Source organism: Mandrillus leucophaeus, unplaced genomic scaffold, assembly GCF_000951045.1.
Source record: "Mandrillus leucophaeus isolate KB7577 unplaced genomic scaffold, Mleu.le_1.0 Scaffold372, whole genome shotgun sequence".
NCBI classification, from domain to species: Eukaryota; Metazoa; Chordata; class Mammalia; order Primates; family Cercopithecidae; genus Mandrillus; species Mandrillus leucophaeus.
In genome coordinates this window covers 2,457,260-2,474,336 of record NW_012103943.1, presented here as the reverse complement: position 1 = coordinate 2,474,336, position 17,077 = coordinate 2,457,260, and the positions used below count along the sequence as shown (strand labels likewise).

At 38.2% G+C, this 17,077-nt stretch overlaps 1 protein-coding gene across 4 annotated transcripts in view; it reads left to right on the top strand.

The window, feature by feature from the left end:
• The window catches only part of CPEB4 (cytoplasmic polyadenylation element binding protein 4), a 71,517-nt gene that overhangs the window by 31,196 nt on the left and 23,244 nt on the right, over positions 1-17,077 (top strand). For 2 of the 4 annotated variants that reach the window (XM_011990184.1, XM_011990183.1), the window contains exon 3: positions 12,323-12,373. The exons of the other annotated variants lie outside the window; for them this stretch is intronic. In XM_011990184.1, the coding sequence (XP_011845574.1) occupies positions 12,323-12,373 (51 nt within the window). The remainder of the gene's footprint in view (positions 1-12,322; positions 12,374-17,077) is intronic. 4 annotated transcript variants of the gene reach the window in all.

Here is a 17,077-nt window from a genome sequence, read left to right as displayed (position 1 = left end):
CCCCCTCACATTCCCATTATCCTCACTACCAAAACTAGAAAGGGGGAGAGAGAAAACTCTGAAATTGTTCTTGCTAGCCCTGTACAATTAGTCATACAATTTGTAAAAGGAATACTTTTTAAGAAGGTTTAAACTAGTTACTACTTTTCGAATCAGACATTGAGATGGTCAGGCTGCCTCTGGGCTTCATTATTTTGTCTAACTCACTGATTCTAAATTCAGTCCTACACCAGTGCACTCAGTTCTAAAAGCAAGGCTTTGTTTTATTCTGGGTATTACCTGGTAACCAGTCAATTAAGAACATTAGTGGAACTCTGAAGGGAAAGCAGTTCCATAATCTCTTTGGAATCCAGTTGGGCTGATGCCAGTTGCTGTATATTGGAAAAGAGAAGGAGGAATCAACCAATTAGGGCTCCCTTTTAGTGCCCTGAGAAACCAACGATAAAGAGCAAGCCTTAATTCTGAAGAGCAGCCGTGATTAATTGAAATATAAATAACTTTTTAAAAATCTAACTTCTGCCGGCTATAATATTCCAAATAATAAATGTCTGGCATGATTGACTAAATAGAAGTATTTAAACCAGCTGCCTGATTTCTTTATTGTAAGGATCCGAAGTTGTTAGCATATAACAGACTTTTCCAAATGTTACGAAATAAAAGGAGAAGTGTTTAGGATTGTATTCAAACCTGGTTTGGCCACTAGTAGTGCCTTAGGTTGGTCACTTCTCTCTAGACCTCAATTTCCTCACCTGTAAACGGAGGGGTTGAACTTAATGATCTTTACATTACCATCAGCAATTCAGTCTTACATTACAAAACTGAAGGTACAGTTTTACATTTTAAAACTGAAGGTTTTTATGGTGTAATGACTGAAAGTAGCCCATGAATATCATGTGAGTCTGGGTGTGGCAGTATTTCATATGGAGTAGTTTGTGTAAGGGATATAATCAGAAATCAGATTTAGTTGGTTGTGTGAAGGCTTTGGGTCTAAACTACATCTTTTCTTTTTGAGATAGACCTAAAAATATTATGTTTAGAAAACAGTTGTTTAAACTTGGCCTCATGAAATGTTTTTGTTCTCCATTTGTGAACCATGTGCCTCTTCAGCCATGGGAATTATTTGATAGAGCCTGTGAACCCATTAGTGACCAGGCATTCCAGTTGGATGATAGATGTCACTTATGTATGCATGATTATCTTCCAAAAGCATGTGGATGCTGATGTAATGCAATTAAAATACATTTAAAGGTGTTGCTGAATTCATAGTAGCCTTCTGATATTAAGATTTTTGTTGTTGTTCTGTTTTACTTGTAGCATTCATTAGGGTAGAGGTAGGGGTAGGAGTCTTCAGTTATTATTATGGAGGAAAGCCTCTCTGAAATATTTTGATCAAAGTAGATTTTAATAGTTGTTATAACAGATTATGAAATACTGCTCTAGAGAACTTCCCTAATTTTTCTGCTTTGTACTCCTGCCATTAGAATGCTCCTTTTTACAAAAAAGAACATAACATAAAAAAGGAATTTAACAGAGGAATTGGTGAGGAGGAGGAGGACAGGGAGGAGTGAGGAGGCTACTTACCCTCTCCCAGATTGTCCTCTCCACCAAGTAGCATTTTGAAGCTTCCTGACATCTGAAGCCATCTTTATTCCTTTGTGGCAGGGTTAAGAATATGGGCTGCTGAGGCTCTATCCTCCATGATGCCGGGGGTAGAGGGAGCCATCTGACGAGATGGGTGCGCTTCACGTAGTATAACATGGCAGCTCTTGTTAGGTGGGGAAAGCAGGTGCTCCTAAAGCCTCTTTAAGCCACGTGGTTTGGAAGAGTCTTATATTTTAGCTTCTGCTTATACTCCACCTGCACAAATATTTGAACATATTCGATGTGTCAGGTGGGTTGAAGGATAGTTTTGATGCTGGGCTGCGTTTTTCCTTTTCAAGGTAGACTTGGACCTTCTGTATGGGAAGCAGCGTTAACAACCAGTATCAAGTGAAAGGCTGCTTATTTCTGATACCATTTCTCTTTTATTCAGTGACCCTTCTGAGAATGATTTCTTACCCAGATCCTTATAGTAAACTTTTATGTGAGTTTTGTGGTCTTCATTTTATAGTTGAAAAAAATTGGAGATCCCAGAGATGCAACAGCTTCTGTAAAGTCACTCAGATTCCTGGTACCTCCAAGGGTCAATATAGGAGGAACACACAGCTTCTGGCTCCTGGTTCAATGGCCTGAGTATTTATTGTGTAGCCTCTGAGAAGGAAACAAACATAAGAAAACGTAAACATTTTTGTCTAGTATGCTTTGACAGAGGGTAGGCATTCAATTTTTTTTCCCCTCTTTTTCTTTCTTTCTTTCTTTTTTGAGACAGGGTCTAGCTCTGTTGTCCATCCTGGAGTGCAGTGGCACAATCTTGGCTCACTGCAGCCTCCGCCTCCTGGCTCAAATGCTCCTCCCACTTCAGCCTCCCAAGTAGCTGGTACTACAGGTGCCTGCCAGCACCTGGATAATTTTTGTATTTTTTGCAGAAATGGGGCTTTGCCATGTTGCCTAGGCTGGTCTCAAACTCCTGGGCTCAAGCAATTCACCCACCTTGGCCTCCCAAAGTGCTGGGATTACAGCCATGAGCCATCATGCCTGGCCAAGATTTCTTAATTTCAATTTAGGAGATTGTGCAAAATTTAAAAATCTGTATTTTATCATAATCTATGAAAGATTCAGACCTCACATTTGGCTGGTTTCATACTGAAGTGCACCTTTTTGGGAGTGGAAACTTTTCCAAGTTGACTTGTTCTCTTCCCTGATTCTGATTCACCAGATTTGCCATGGGACTTAAGCATGTGTGTTCTTCATGTGATTCAGATACACTTCTTCCCTTCCCACCCCCACTTTTGCGCCGCTTTGGATGTATACGTAAAGTCAAAAGCTGTCTGAGGTCATTCATATAACAAATATACATCAGGCATCTACTGTGCACCAGGCACTATGGTTGTTGGGATATATCAGGGACTAACTAAAAACAAAGGTTCCTGGCTACATGCAGCTTGTTTTCCAAATAATTACCAGACATCTTTGAATATCCTGTTTATTATTTAATTTAGAAGATTAATAAGAGGAAAAGTAAGAACACTGAGTATTGATAGGAGAAAATAGGTAGTGGGCCTTCTGAAAAATAACAAAAGGTGAAATTCTTGTATCAAATATAAAATGCAAGTCCATTCTTCATTAAGGTTCAGAAAAGTTGTCAGAATTCCTGTTAAGTAAGTGACTAGAGTTAATGATAGTTCTGTATGCAGAAAGCCAACTAGTGACTTTACAGATTGCTTTTTGGGGTTTGGACTTCAGTAAACAGTTTTAAGGCAGCTTTTTATCAGTATAGTAGTATTCTATTTTATAAAATAATGGTTATAAATAAGAAACAGTCTTAATTCTTTTTAGTTTCTGTAGTCAGAGAAAAGTCTAATTAGATTTCTTGTGGCTTCTCTCTCTTATCTCTAAAGTTCTCAGTCATTTACACTGACTTAGCTTGTGGTCCCTAGAGACTTCATAAGTTTATCTTGGTGTTTTTTTTATGTTCATGTCAGTACAGAGAGCCATTTGTCAAAATTATTTTCACCTTAGGGCCAGTTCTTTATGTTTATTTATTGATTCTTTTAATATATGTATCTTGTAACATGCGCTTCTTTTAATCAAACTTTTTGCAAGGTAGGAGAATTTTAATTTACTGCCTTGGCTTTTTTTCTGGATTGCTTTAATTTTTTTCTACTACTCGGTCTGTTTTTCCACTTCTCTTTCCATTATATTTTTTTCACCCTTTTTTTCCAACTGACTTTGGCTGGCTTAGTTTGGACAAAAACTACACCTAGTTTTGCTGAGTTTTTTAGAGCTTAAAAAATTGCCATTAATCACTGGTATCATAACATCCTCTTAAGGCAAGTTATCTTGTTGCTCTGTCCTCTAAATGTAGCATCTAGAGTCAGAAGGCTTCTGGCAAGGATAAAAATAGCCTTCCTGCTTGCTGGTTTGTTGTTAGCTTTACTGGCAGTAGGAAATCTTTTGAATTCCTTAATTGGGTCAGCTTGTTACTAGTTTCTCTCTAGACATCCCCTCCTGCCTGAAATTCTTAGACGCTTTTAGATCTTGCAGCTTCACACCTGCCCCGAGTTGTAGTCAAAGCAGTCCTTCCTTCATATGAAGCCTTCCTCCCATCTGTAGAAACATACTCCATTGACCTCACCCATCTTACACATAAGTGTTATTTTATTTTGCCACTGTTACAATCATCATACCACAACTGAAACATTAAATTTGGGGTTTTGGTTCAAAATGAAGATCTTTCCTGGTTTTATTGAAAAGAAAAAATTTAGGTTGAATTTTTGAAGTTTTTATTAAAATTCTTTTGTATCTTTGCCAGTTTGGCTTTGATAAAAGTAAGGGGTTAGGTTTTGTTCTTTTCTGTCTTCCTGAGAAGACTTATATCCCTGTTTTTAACCAAGGATACTAGCAAATTCTCATTTCTCTGAAGCTGAAATATCCCATAGATTTGCCACTCCCTTCTCCAAGGTGCCAGTTTGGAACTTTTTGGCCAAAAGAAATCCTCCCTGTCCTTTCTCTTACAAGTAGAAAACTGTTGGTTCTCTTCGGCTTATTACTGGGGAAGGGAAAGGAATTAATTTGGTTAAGTACCTACTGCATCTCGAGAGACTTTTCTTGGCATTCTGCAAACATTATCTCAAGACTGTCTCACGACAGCTTTGTGAAGTCGATGGAATTATCTCTGTTTTCCTGAGGTTCAACAAAGCTAAATAATTTGACCTAGGTCACAAGATGATGCAGCTCGACTCTACCCGTTACACTGCATCTTCCATGGCAGAGAGACCATCAGCTGCTGACTTTGCTTCATTCGTTTTCCACAGCTGTTTATTGAGCACCTTTCTCTGCTCCAGGCTCTGGGATATCAGACCCAAAATCCATAAAGATCTCATTGCCCTGCAGCAAGAGATTAAAACAAGTAATGTAAATACAGTGTAATAAGTGTGAAGAATACTGAAAGGAGTACAGAGGGTTATCTGAATCACAGCAAGGATGATGTAGGGCAGGGAAGGCTTCTCATAAGATGTGAGGCCTAATAGGGGAACTGCCTGGACAAAAGTGTGGAGGCTTGAGTGGTAAGACATTGAGGGGCAGAGAGAGAGAGGAGGGCATTCTAGGTAGAGGGAGTAACCCAGAAGTTGAAGTTACAGGCCAGCAGTTCTGAATGGCTGGAGTGCCTGATGTGGGAAGCGAAATGGCAGTGTGGAGAGTTAAGAAAGCCATTAATTCAAAGATTTTTGTAAGCACTGGCTTTTGAGCTGAAAGCCAAATCTGTAGCAGAGAAGGGTTTTGTTTAGCCTAAACTCTGTGTGTGTTTAGTGAATTTTAAGTGGCTGTTTGGGAGGGGACAAGACTCTTCAGTTGATAACAGTTTCAGCCAGTTCCTTCTTTGTGATTTTGCATGGGAATGTCTTTGTTGGAGTTGGTTGTAGCACAGATAGATAAGGGGGTAGAATAAGCTTACTGATTTTGATTTGGGAAGTTATTTTTGTGTCAATAGACTAAATTATTAAACATTAAATTTATACCATTAAGTTATAGAACATATTGAATGCTGTTTTGTTCATATTGATATGTCTTTTGCATTTGTGTAAGTATAAAGTTGACATTCATAACCAGTGGATTTATTACACATTTCTTGAGCTTTGCTGTCCAGTGTCCAGGTCCCCACAGCACCATCTTGCTTCAAGCCTCAAGTGGGGTTTGTAAAAACAGAAGATGTGCAGGGCTAGGAGGACTACCTCCTTTAAAATATTACTTATGACAGTATAGTTTTGATTCACTTAGATGTGAGCTAAACAAAAGTAGCAGGAGCAGAGGCGGGAGCAGCACTTCTAGTTAGGTAGTCAACAACAACACGTGTGTGTGTGTGTATATTTGTGTGTATATTAGAAATTTTTAATGGTGCTCACTGAAGACTCCTCTGCAAACACCCTGCTTTTCTTTGGAGTATCCACATTTTTATAGGGTGAATCAATCAAAAGTTGATCCTTAAAATTGTTATGCCACTTGTCACTTTATAGGACTGTCTGTATGTTTTGGAGAACCTTGCAGAGTTATTTCCTATTATCCTTCCTTGGCCTGTACCATGTTGTCAACACTGTTGTCATGACTGTGGAAAAGAAAAGGTTATAGATAGCGTGAAATCTAATTGCGCTGCAGATACATTTGGTACTTTTCGGTGTTTGTGTGTTTGAAATGGCAGCATTTATTTTATTATTTCCTGTTGAATTATCGGTAGTGGTAATATCTGGATTATTCTTTAGAAAATAACTTATTTTACCTAATTAATTAAAGTAATACTTATATATACTGCTAATGTAAAGGAGGATTTCCTCTAGTCTTTTCTCCTTTTATTTTTTGACTTGGTTACTTTAGTTAGTGTCTTAAAAGGATGTGATACTACATACTGTTCTTTTTAGCACCTCCTCCCCCAACCTATTCTCAGTCAGTCTGTTGGTAAATATTGGTTCTTCCAACTGGCAAATGCTTAGCATAGAATTGCCTAGTTGACGTATGGATCTTTTCTAGGTTGTAGGATTTGGTAGTGTAGATCCCCAGAGTCACTCTGTATCTGTTGCCTATATTTGGCTAGGTTGAGTCATGTCACCAAATATAGCCTATGCCTTCGGCATGATGTATGCCAGGCTTCTGGTTCCAAATTCTGCAGCTGGCCTCCAGAGACTACTACTTTTCCTGTCATAATGTTCCTTAAGATTAGGGCTGCTGACCAGGCGGTATTTTTTATATTTATAACACAGTCAATACCAAGAGCTTTCAAAGATTGAATTTTGCCTATCAAATAGGTTCACATGCTGAAATCCGAATCCTTTCCTTCACCCTTGAGAAATTAATTCTGAATGTGCCCAAACCTGGATAATGATTAAAGATAGATGAGTTCTTGGCCAGGCGCCATGGCTCATGCCTGTAATCCCAGCACTTTGGGAGGCCGAGGCAGGGGCATCACCTGAGGTCAGAAGTTCAAGATCAGCCTGGCCAACATGGTGAAATCCTGTCTCTACAAAAATACAAAAAAAAATTACCCGGGCACGATGGCGGGTGCCAGTAATCCCAGCTACTCAGAAGGCTGAGGTGGGAGAATCACTTGAACCTGGGAGGCGGAGGTTGCAGTGAGCCAAGATCACGCCATTGCATTGCAGCCTGGGAGACAGAGTGAGACTCCATCTGAAAAAATAAAATAAAATAAAGATGAGTTCTCAAAAATCCAACCAAACAAAACAGCAGGCAGGTACTGGGTTATATTAATATTCAGACATCTCAATTTTTATTTTATTATACTTTATTTATGAAATATTGATGTTTTGAGTTCAGTGGAATTAACTCATCAAATGCTCACCTGGTACCCAAACAGGAAACTCAAGATGCCTAGGTATTAAAAGCTCTAATTCCAAAGGGGGCTTTAATGTAAAAGAGATAAGAAGGTTAGCCAGAAGCTGAAATGATTAGGTAAGCAAGTTAGTTGTTGCTTTGTAGCTACAAATAAAATTTGGTGAGTTCGTTAAAAATATGTTTCCGGCCAGGCATGGTGGCTCACACCTGTAATCCTAGCACTTTGGGAGGCCGAGGCGGGAGGATCACAAGGTCAGGAGTTCAAGACCAGCCTGGCCAATATGGTGAAACCCTGTCTCTACTGAAAATACAAAAATTAGCTGTGTGTGGTGGCGCGTGCCTGTAGTCCCAGCTACTCAGGAGGCTGAGGCAGAAGAATCGCTTGAACCCAGGAGGCAGAGGTTGCAGTGAGCCAAGATCGCGCTACTGTGCTGCAGCCTGGGCAACAGAGTGAGACTCTGTCTCAAAAAAAAAAAAAAAAAAAGATGTTTCCTCGTTGGGAAAGCTGTTTTGGAAAAAGGTGAATCTGAAAAAAAAATACATTTGAAAAAATCCTTGAGAAAATTTATGCCTACGCAAAAGCCTGCATGCCCATAGATGTTTACGGAAGCTTTATTCATAATTGTGAAAACTTGGAAAAACCAAGATACCCTTCAGTAGGTGCATATAGATTAGTAAACTGTGATCCATCCAAACAATGGACTGTTATCAAGCACTACAAAGAAATGAGCTATGAAACCATGAAAAGATGTGGAGGAACCTTAAATGCATATGACTAAGTGAAAGATGGCAATCTGGAAGGCTGCATACTTTATGATTCCAACTGCATGATAGTCTGGAAAAGGCAAGTCTGTGAGACAATAAAAATGCTAGGGGTTGGGGGCTGGCAAAGAGGGATGAAACTACTTTGTGTGATACCATAATGGGTGGACACATGTCATTATACATTTGTCCAAACCCACAGAATGAACACCAAGAGTGAACCCTCATGTAAACTATGAACTTTAGGTGTAACAAATGTATAGGTTGGTGCAAAAGTAATTGCAGTTTTTGCCATCAACCTATACCACTCTGGTGGGGATGTTGATAATGGGGTAAAGCTATGCATATGTGGGGGCAAGGGGATATCAGAAATCTCTGTATCTTCCTCTCCATTCTTCTGTGAACCTAAAATGCTCCAAAAAATAACATGTATGTATTTATTTATAAGTATGCAAATATGCTTATATATAAGCACACATTTATATATCAACATAAAAATATATATTTATATATAAACTACATACACACCCTTCATTGGGAACATGGAGTGAGGGCCACTGTCTCAGGCATGGGAGGGGATTATCAACTAGCTAGCCATGGAATAGAAAATGTATAGAAATTTACACCAATGCAGCAGAAAGGATATTAGAACAGAAATAAAGGAAAGAGTACAAGGAGAGTGCAAAAAGGTTGTAGATAACCAAATTCCCATGGCACTTTTAATAGGAGCTTTTGGAAGATATCCAGAAAGGAAGTGATACGTGTTATCCATAATAGATTATGGACAGCTCTGTAGATATTTTAGTTGTGGAGAGAATTTACAGAAGAGTAGGGCACACAGGTTAGGCAAGCATTATGAAAGTTAAAAAAAGAAACAGTTTCTTAATGTCACTGCCTATATGTTAAAATTTAAGTAGAAAGAATAGCTGATTGTTTAACAGAATGTCACAGGTGTGTTTGCTACTAGAGCCCACAATTGATTCTAACCTGACAACAGGAATCATATCACAAGGCCGGATCAAAAAAATTAAAAACAAGTATCACTTTCAGAGTTCAGCAATGAACTTCGCCAGTAATTCTTCATTGTCGCATTGTGTCTTAGCTGGAGGGTAGAATGACTGTAACTTATAAGGCCAAGGGACAGCGAAAGTGTTAAAGGTCACTACTTTGGTTGCGGGAGGTCTCCCCAGGAGATATGTGATGAGTTAATCTCATAATTGAGTTAAAGGACCGTTTTGTTACTGTCAAGTTGAAATTTTCTTTTTAAAAGGTACCCAAAACATGAGTTTGTGATAAAGTGGAACTTCATTTGTGAAACTTCATTGTGAAACCAGCCCGTTTAGTAATTGTCTTTTGGATTCTCATTGTTCATTATCCTCCCTTAGGGCTGGGTGAGGTGGCTCATTCCTGTAAACCCAGCACTTTAAGAGGCTGAGGTGGGAGGATTGCTTGAGCCCAAAAGTTCAAGACCAGCCTGGGTAACATAGGGAGACCCCCATCTCTACGAAAAATAAAAAATTAGCCAGGCGTGGTGGCATGCGTCTGTCGTCCCAGTTATTGGGAGACTCGAGATGGTAGGATCACTTGAGCCTGGGAGGTCAAGGCTGGAACTGAGATAGCACCACACTGCACTCCAGCCTGGGAGACGGAGTAAGACCCTGTCTCAAAAATTAAAATAATAATAATAATAATAATCCTTTCTTGGCATCAAATAAGAGGCATTATCGTTCATATAGAACAGCCTTAGTTTCTATTGCAATGTTAGCATTAAATAATTAGAATATCTTCTTGAAGATAATAAGACATTTCCTCTTAATATTTCAACAAATGTTATCATATATTTTTGTCTCTATATTGATTTAGTCTTTCTTCTGAAAATGTTTTATGATAAATGAAAGTGTGTGATAGCTCTTATTCATTTACTAGAGAGTTTTAGAAGTATAAAATCTGTATATATGTTCCATTACAGAAAATCAGCTGCTACTTTTAGTTGTAATTCAGAAACAGTACTCTGTTCCCACCTCCCAAGTTTTTGTTTGTTTGTTTGTTTGTTTGTTTTGAGACGGAGTTTTGTCTTTGTCATCCAGGCTGGAGAGCAATAGCGAGATCTCAGCTCACTGCAACCCCCACCTCCCGGGTTCAAGCGATTCTCCTGCCTCAGCCTCCCCAGTAGCTGGAAATGATTGCAAACGTGCACCACCATGCCTGGCTAATTTTTGTGTTTTTAGTAGAGACGGGGTTTCACCACCTTGACCAGGCTAGTCTCGAGCTCCTGACCTCAGGTGATCTGCCCACCTTGGCCTCTCAAAGTGCTGGGATTACAGGCATGAGCCACTTCACCTGGCCCTCCATCCCCCAAGTTTTTAACAGGGTCATGTTCTTGCTCCTAGCATCTCAAGTTTATTCTTTTAAAAATATATATTTGTGACAGGCCATAGATCCAGGCTTTAGTTAAAAAGCAGCCTAGATAGAATTCAGTAGATTTGGGTGCTTGGCTATGTACATTAGCATTAAATAATGAAACTAATTTTTAGGAATAAATTGAAATATCAAAATTAATTTTTACCTTTTTTTCTTCCATCTCCATTCCTACCTCCACTCCCTATATAGGAACAAGCTGAAATTTAAATGGAACAATTACCAACTTAATTTCTTTTAAATCCTTTCATTTGGTTTTAAAATTGTAGGAAAATTATAAAATTTAGAGTTTATCCAGACTTCAAGTTTTAGATATGGATTAATTAAAGCTGTTGGCAATAGAGAATAGTCTCCTCTTTTCATTACATGAGTTCATTACTATGAGACTATTTCAAAAAAGCAGCATTTTAAAACATTGAAGACCTTAAGTTCCTTTCTAAAGAGTTGTTAATATGTAGCTGTTGGATTGATGGGACCCCATGTTAGCTCTGGTTCTCAGAGTGTTCAGTGGAACTAGGTGGAGTCCTTGCAGGCATCCTGGAAGGCCTGCCCCAGCCCCAAGTCATCGGAGAACCTATGTTTATCCGTTTTTCCTTAGCCTTTGAGAGTCATGGTTCTGTGGGGTCAAAATTCAGACTGCTGTTTCCTAAAGGAATGTTTGTAGTTCTGAGTCACTTTAAAATTCCTGTTCTAAATCCTGATTTATAGAGGGCGGGACTATCGTAGAGAACTACCAGCCAGGTTCCCCTATCCATTCCTTAGATGGGGAAGACCTCTTGAGGGTTCTTCAGTCATTCTTCTCAAGGTGGGTGCAGATGGCATATGAGGTTTGGACACTTGAAAGTGTTACATGATGATTCTTATTTTATAACTTATAGTTTAGAACTAGGTCCATATGTGTACTCAGTAAGGATTTGTAGTGTAGATAACTCAACTTACATGTTGAAACTCTTCCAAAACAGAAATGTAATTCCTTCAAGATAGAGAAATCCCAGTGCCATTCCCCCTCATGTGTTATTTGTGGCTACCAATTTGGAAGACAGTTCATCTGACAAAAATTTTAGTACCTTCACAAATTCTTTTTTGAGAGATATCTTGGGTGCCCATTTTAGTTTCAAAAGTAGATTTTGACACACTTCAAAATTCAGAGGAAAGTAACCCAGCATTTAGTGAGTGCCTACTGTGCCCTGGGCTTTTGATGTTTTTCATCATATGTAAGTTCAGTGAAATGTTCTTCTTCCCTCTGAGAATATTTCGCCAAACCTGAAATTAAACCCATTAGCCTGTCTCTACATGTAGGCATAAGCGTGGCACTTTTCTTATGAGTCACATAGGAAAATATTACTGCCAATTACATACTTTCAAAAGTAACAAAACACTACACAAATGAAGAAAAATTTTCACATTTATTGGGGCAGAAATGTGAAGATTGTCATAATGAGTTGCTATTACATAATGGTATAAAGAAAATTACCTTGGATGGGGATTTGCAAATTAGAAGGACCTAGTTAAATATGAGAAATATTTTCTTTTCCTACTTTCAAACTTTTCCTTTTCGAATATTGATGAACATACTGATTGATATATCCTCTGATTCAAATACCTTGCCTATTTGAAAGCAAGTCAATTAGCTCTGTTATTGAATAAGTTTAAACCATCTATGAAAACAGTAAATTTAGTAACGGCCTTCTTTTACCTTCAGGTCGTCTAAACTATTCATATCCAGGATCCGATAGCTCTCTGCTTATTAATGGTAAGTGATAATTGATTTACCCTAGTGAAGTGCACAAAGCTGATACAGTAGTTGTGCTTCAGCAGTGGAGAAATGACATTAGTTTGTTCCATAATGATAACTGTAAGTTGCTATTAAACTATCAGCTATTTTAAGAATAATTCTTTTACCTCAAAATTGTGGCAGAAACTTTTCTTTTTAATTTGAGGGCCAACTGATTCCCTGTCCTGAACTTGGTGACAATCAGAATAAATGAAAATCCCATAATGATACCTAAAGACTGGCTTTATCTAATGTTAGCTTCTGTAGAGTGTCCTTTGAAATGTTAACATAAAAGCCATTTCCACGTGGCTGGAAAAATGTTCCAAGAGGAAAGGATAAGCAGAGATCTAAAACCAGAAAAAGGCAGCCTAAAACCACAGTACTTGACATTGCATAGGACAAGGTCATTTGCTGTTTGCTGTCTAACAAAAACAAGAAAAATGAAGTTTTGTTGGCTTTCCATTGCCTTCATTAGATTCTCCTTTCCTGTGCTAATGTTCTGTTGAGTTCTCTTTTTACGTGCATAGTGAAGCAAGCTAAGTTTCACCAGGAGGAGGGAACATCCACTCACAAGAATTTTAGTGTCTGTTTTTTTAGTATCATGGTCTAAAACAATTGGATGAAATACAGAGGTTTTGTTTACTTACTTTCTACTAATTTACTTTGGAATGTGGATTTCAAATTTCTGTATGTAGAAAATGCCTTCCATTTGTCAAAGCTCATTTTAAGTTCCACAACCCCTAACAAGTGTTATGGACTAAATAGCTATATTCTCATCATTCCCAAAACAAATAAAAATAAAAATTCTTCCATTCCTTGATTTTAGTATGTTGTGAATAAGGAGTTAAAAAATATTTTTATCACTGGATCTCCTTTTTGACTAGTGTTTGAAATCAATATGTTGTAGAACTTAGAAATTGCTGGGTACATCAGATCTTCTGGAGACTAAATAGCTTATAAAATCTTACTTGGTCATCAGATGTAGGTCTTTTCATGCTACAGTGCCAGAAATAATACCGTAATATAGTGTTCTAGCATAAATGTATTAGGCCAAAAACCAAACCCAGTGGCGACAGTGGCATCAGGATAAGGAGAACATAAGGGATATATATACATGTAGAAGAGTTTACCTTTTCCTTTGGAACTAGTTCGAGTCAGTTCCAGGTACTGGAAATTGTAATGAAACAAGATTTGGGGTATTGCTGTGTCATCTTAGGCAAAGTGATCAACTCTTCTTTGTCCCAGTTTCCTTATGAAGGTGTTCCTGTTGGATTAGTTGCCTCTGGGGCCCATCTTTGGTGAGGGTTGTCAAGAAAAATAAGCTCTCTCTAGTGGGTTTTCCTTAAAGCTAAATTCACTTAACTAGGAAAAAAAGTCAGCACTTTGGGAGGTTGAAGCAGGAGGATTCCTTGAGCCCAGGAATTCAAGAGCAGCCTGGGCAACATGGGGAAACCTTGTCTCTACAAATGATTTTTAAAAACTCACGAGGTGTGTTGGCACATGCTTGTAGTCCCAACTACTTGGGAGGCTGAGGTGGGAGGATTGCTTGGGATGGGGAGGTCAAGGGTGCAGTGAGCCATGATTGCACCACTGCACTCCAGCGAGAGTGACAGAGTGACACCCTGTCTCAAAAAAAGAAAAAAAGTATACTATTATGAGATTGCCTTTCCTTTTTTCTTCATTACTATCCTTTCTTTCTTAAATAGATTATTTTTAGTGATCTTGTCAATGAAAAAATAAAAGTAACTTTTTCCCAGAATATTTATGTTTTCAAATTTACTGGTCTATGAACTCTAAGAGAAAACTAAATAGTTTTTAATGGTGCATACATGGAAATTTTGTTTATTATAAAGACATACTGACTTGGGTTAACATTGCCTCAAACTGAAAGACATGAAGATAAAGGACAAAGAGAGATGTCTTTCTTTTAAGAAACATCTCTTGCTGGCTCCTTAAGCAAGACCCAGGAGCGTGGGGCTACGATTGCCATGGTCTCGGGTCTGGTATTGAGCTTCGTGAGGCCCCAAAACTTGATTTTGTCAGATTTGATGAAGGATTAGTTTTTAGTAACCAACCAGTTAGGACCAGATGCCAATTTATTCATTTATAATGAAGCATAAAACTTCCAGGTAGGCCAGACACCGGGGATGACTGCTCGACTGACGTATTCTCTCTGCAGTAGCAATGTCCAGATTAGAGCAGAAGATTGCTTGAAAGTCATGAAATTAGATCTAGGTAGGGAGGAGAGGTGTTGAGACAATTTTTTAGTGACCTTGATCAAGATATGCACATTGTCCATTCTGTCAGTCATGTTTGTAAAATATCTTCTAGAGTGGATCACATCTGTAGACAAATTAATCTCATTGATGTATTCATTCTTAGTAGTTTTGCTCTCACTTTAGCTCAGGTTTTGGGGGTACCTGTATTGCAAATCTGGCATAATGAATCGTGCTTAGTGAAGATTAATTAAAGAATTACAAATACTACCCATCACATTTTGTTGTGGTGAAGATGTGTGGAAGTCACTTAGCATAGCACCTGGCACATAGTAAGTCAAAATAAGAGAATTAGAATAAGCAATATTTTTGGTTAGGAATTAATCTCATTTGTGTGTTGATTCTTAATAGCTGAAAATATATAAGGAAAAAAATATAGAACAAAGGATTAATATGAGTTTGTAAAAACTGTTGAAAGTTGAACATGCTTTCGTTGTCTGTCATTAAGGTACATAATCTAAAACTATGCACTTTCAAATGCATTCCCTTCATGTCTTGTGTCCATACAGCCTTTTCTTAAAACTGAAAATAAAAGCCTAATTTATTTATTATGTCACTTTATAGTCATTGTTTAATTTTAAGACTGAAAGGTGCTGTAAGGAGCAGTTCTTCCTTGTCCACCATTATCTATTCAGGCTTCTAAAAACCTTTAATAAGGTGATTATATAGCCACTCTGCTTTGTTTCAATGGTAACTTTCAGAGCTTTTTCTTCCAAGTGTCTGTTGAAAGCCCTTTCTTGTTTTGTTTCGATAAAAATGTAGAGCAGCTGTTTATTCTCTTTCTCACATGAATGTTTGAATTTTGACTATCTGATTTTTATTTTATGCTTTATTTTGAAATTTTCGAGCAACCTCAATGCTTTTAGAAAGAGGTTTAAATCCTCAATAAATAAAAAGAAAATCCCCTAACCAGCCTCTTATTGGAAAAATAATAACAATAATTAAAAGAAAAAAAGTCAGAGTCACCAACCAGTTTTCAGTGGCTTGTATTGGACTAAGGTTGTAATTTGCCTTTACAAAGATAAATAGGTTGTATTCCTCCATGGATCAAATTATTTTTTTGCCCTGCTCGATCATCAATTTCCTACAGTTTCATACAGTGACTTTCATGTACCACTCATGTTAAAAGGCAGTACCAATATAATTCAACAATGATTGGTAGTTGTGTTAAGAATGTTACAGTTCACACTCTAGGGAATTTCTCAATTTGTTGCTGTGTTAATAGTTGTAGAGATTTTTTTGAGGGGCTATCTTGGGGAGAGTTCTTGGATTTTCAGTGTATTTTTAAAACCAAACTCCCTAAAGCTACTTTTTGGGTGCTCCATTAGTTTGCCAGGGCTGCTATAATAAGTACTGCTGACTACCGGCTTAAACAGAAATTTATTTCATCACAGTTCTGGAGGCTAAAGTACAAAGCAAGGTGTCATCAGGGTTCATTTCTTCTGAGGCATCTCTCTGTGGCTTAAAGATAGCTGTGTCACCACATGGTTTTCCCTCTGTGCACGTCCATGTCCTAAGCTCTCCTTATAAAGACACCAGTCATATTGGATTAGGGCCCACCCCACTGACCTCATTTAACCTTAATTACCTTTGTAAAGACCCTGTCTCCAGATATAGTCACATTCTGAGGTACTGGAGGTTAGGACTTCAACAGATGAATTTGTACAGGAGGGTGGGGGTAGAGGGTGACCACACAATTCCGCCCGTAATAGATGCCTTTTACTAGTAAATTTCATGTAGTAGGGATACAGTTAAAATGCCCATTTTATGGTTATGAGAAGCAAGCCTAAAACTTAGTTTCCCAGTTAAGTGACAAGAAGTGCTAAACATAGGCCAGTTACCCCAAATTCCTCTGGAGTATCTTGGCTTAGCTCTGAGATAGACATTGGATTAAAAGATTAATTTTCCTCTAACCCAGCTTGAAGTTTTATTTTACCCAAGAAACCACCACCACCTCTGTATAGAAATGCTTGTGCATTATACTTTTTTTTTTCTCTAACCTTTCATTCTACTGCTCTAGCCCTCAGGATTAGCTACTTCAAAAATGAACCTTGTGGTAGGAGAAAGTTATAGAGCAAAAAAAACCTGTTAAGTTTTAACAACTCATGTATTTTCTTTCCTTTGAGGAAGAGATTAATAAGGGATCTATTAAGGGTAGCACAGAACAACACTTCTTTCTTTCTTTCTTTTTTTTCTTTTGAGATGAAGTCTGCTGTGTCATCCAGGCTGGAGTGCAGTGGCTCCATCTCGGCTCACTGTAGCCTCCACCTCCCAGGTTCAAGCGATTCTCCTGCCTCACCTTCCCAAGTAGCTGAGATTACAGGCACCTGCCACCATGCCCAGCTAATTTTAGTATTTTTAGCAGAGATGGGGTTTCACTATATTGGCCAGGCTGGTCTCGAACTCC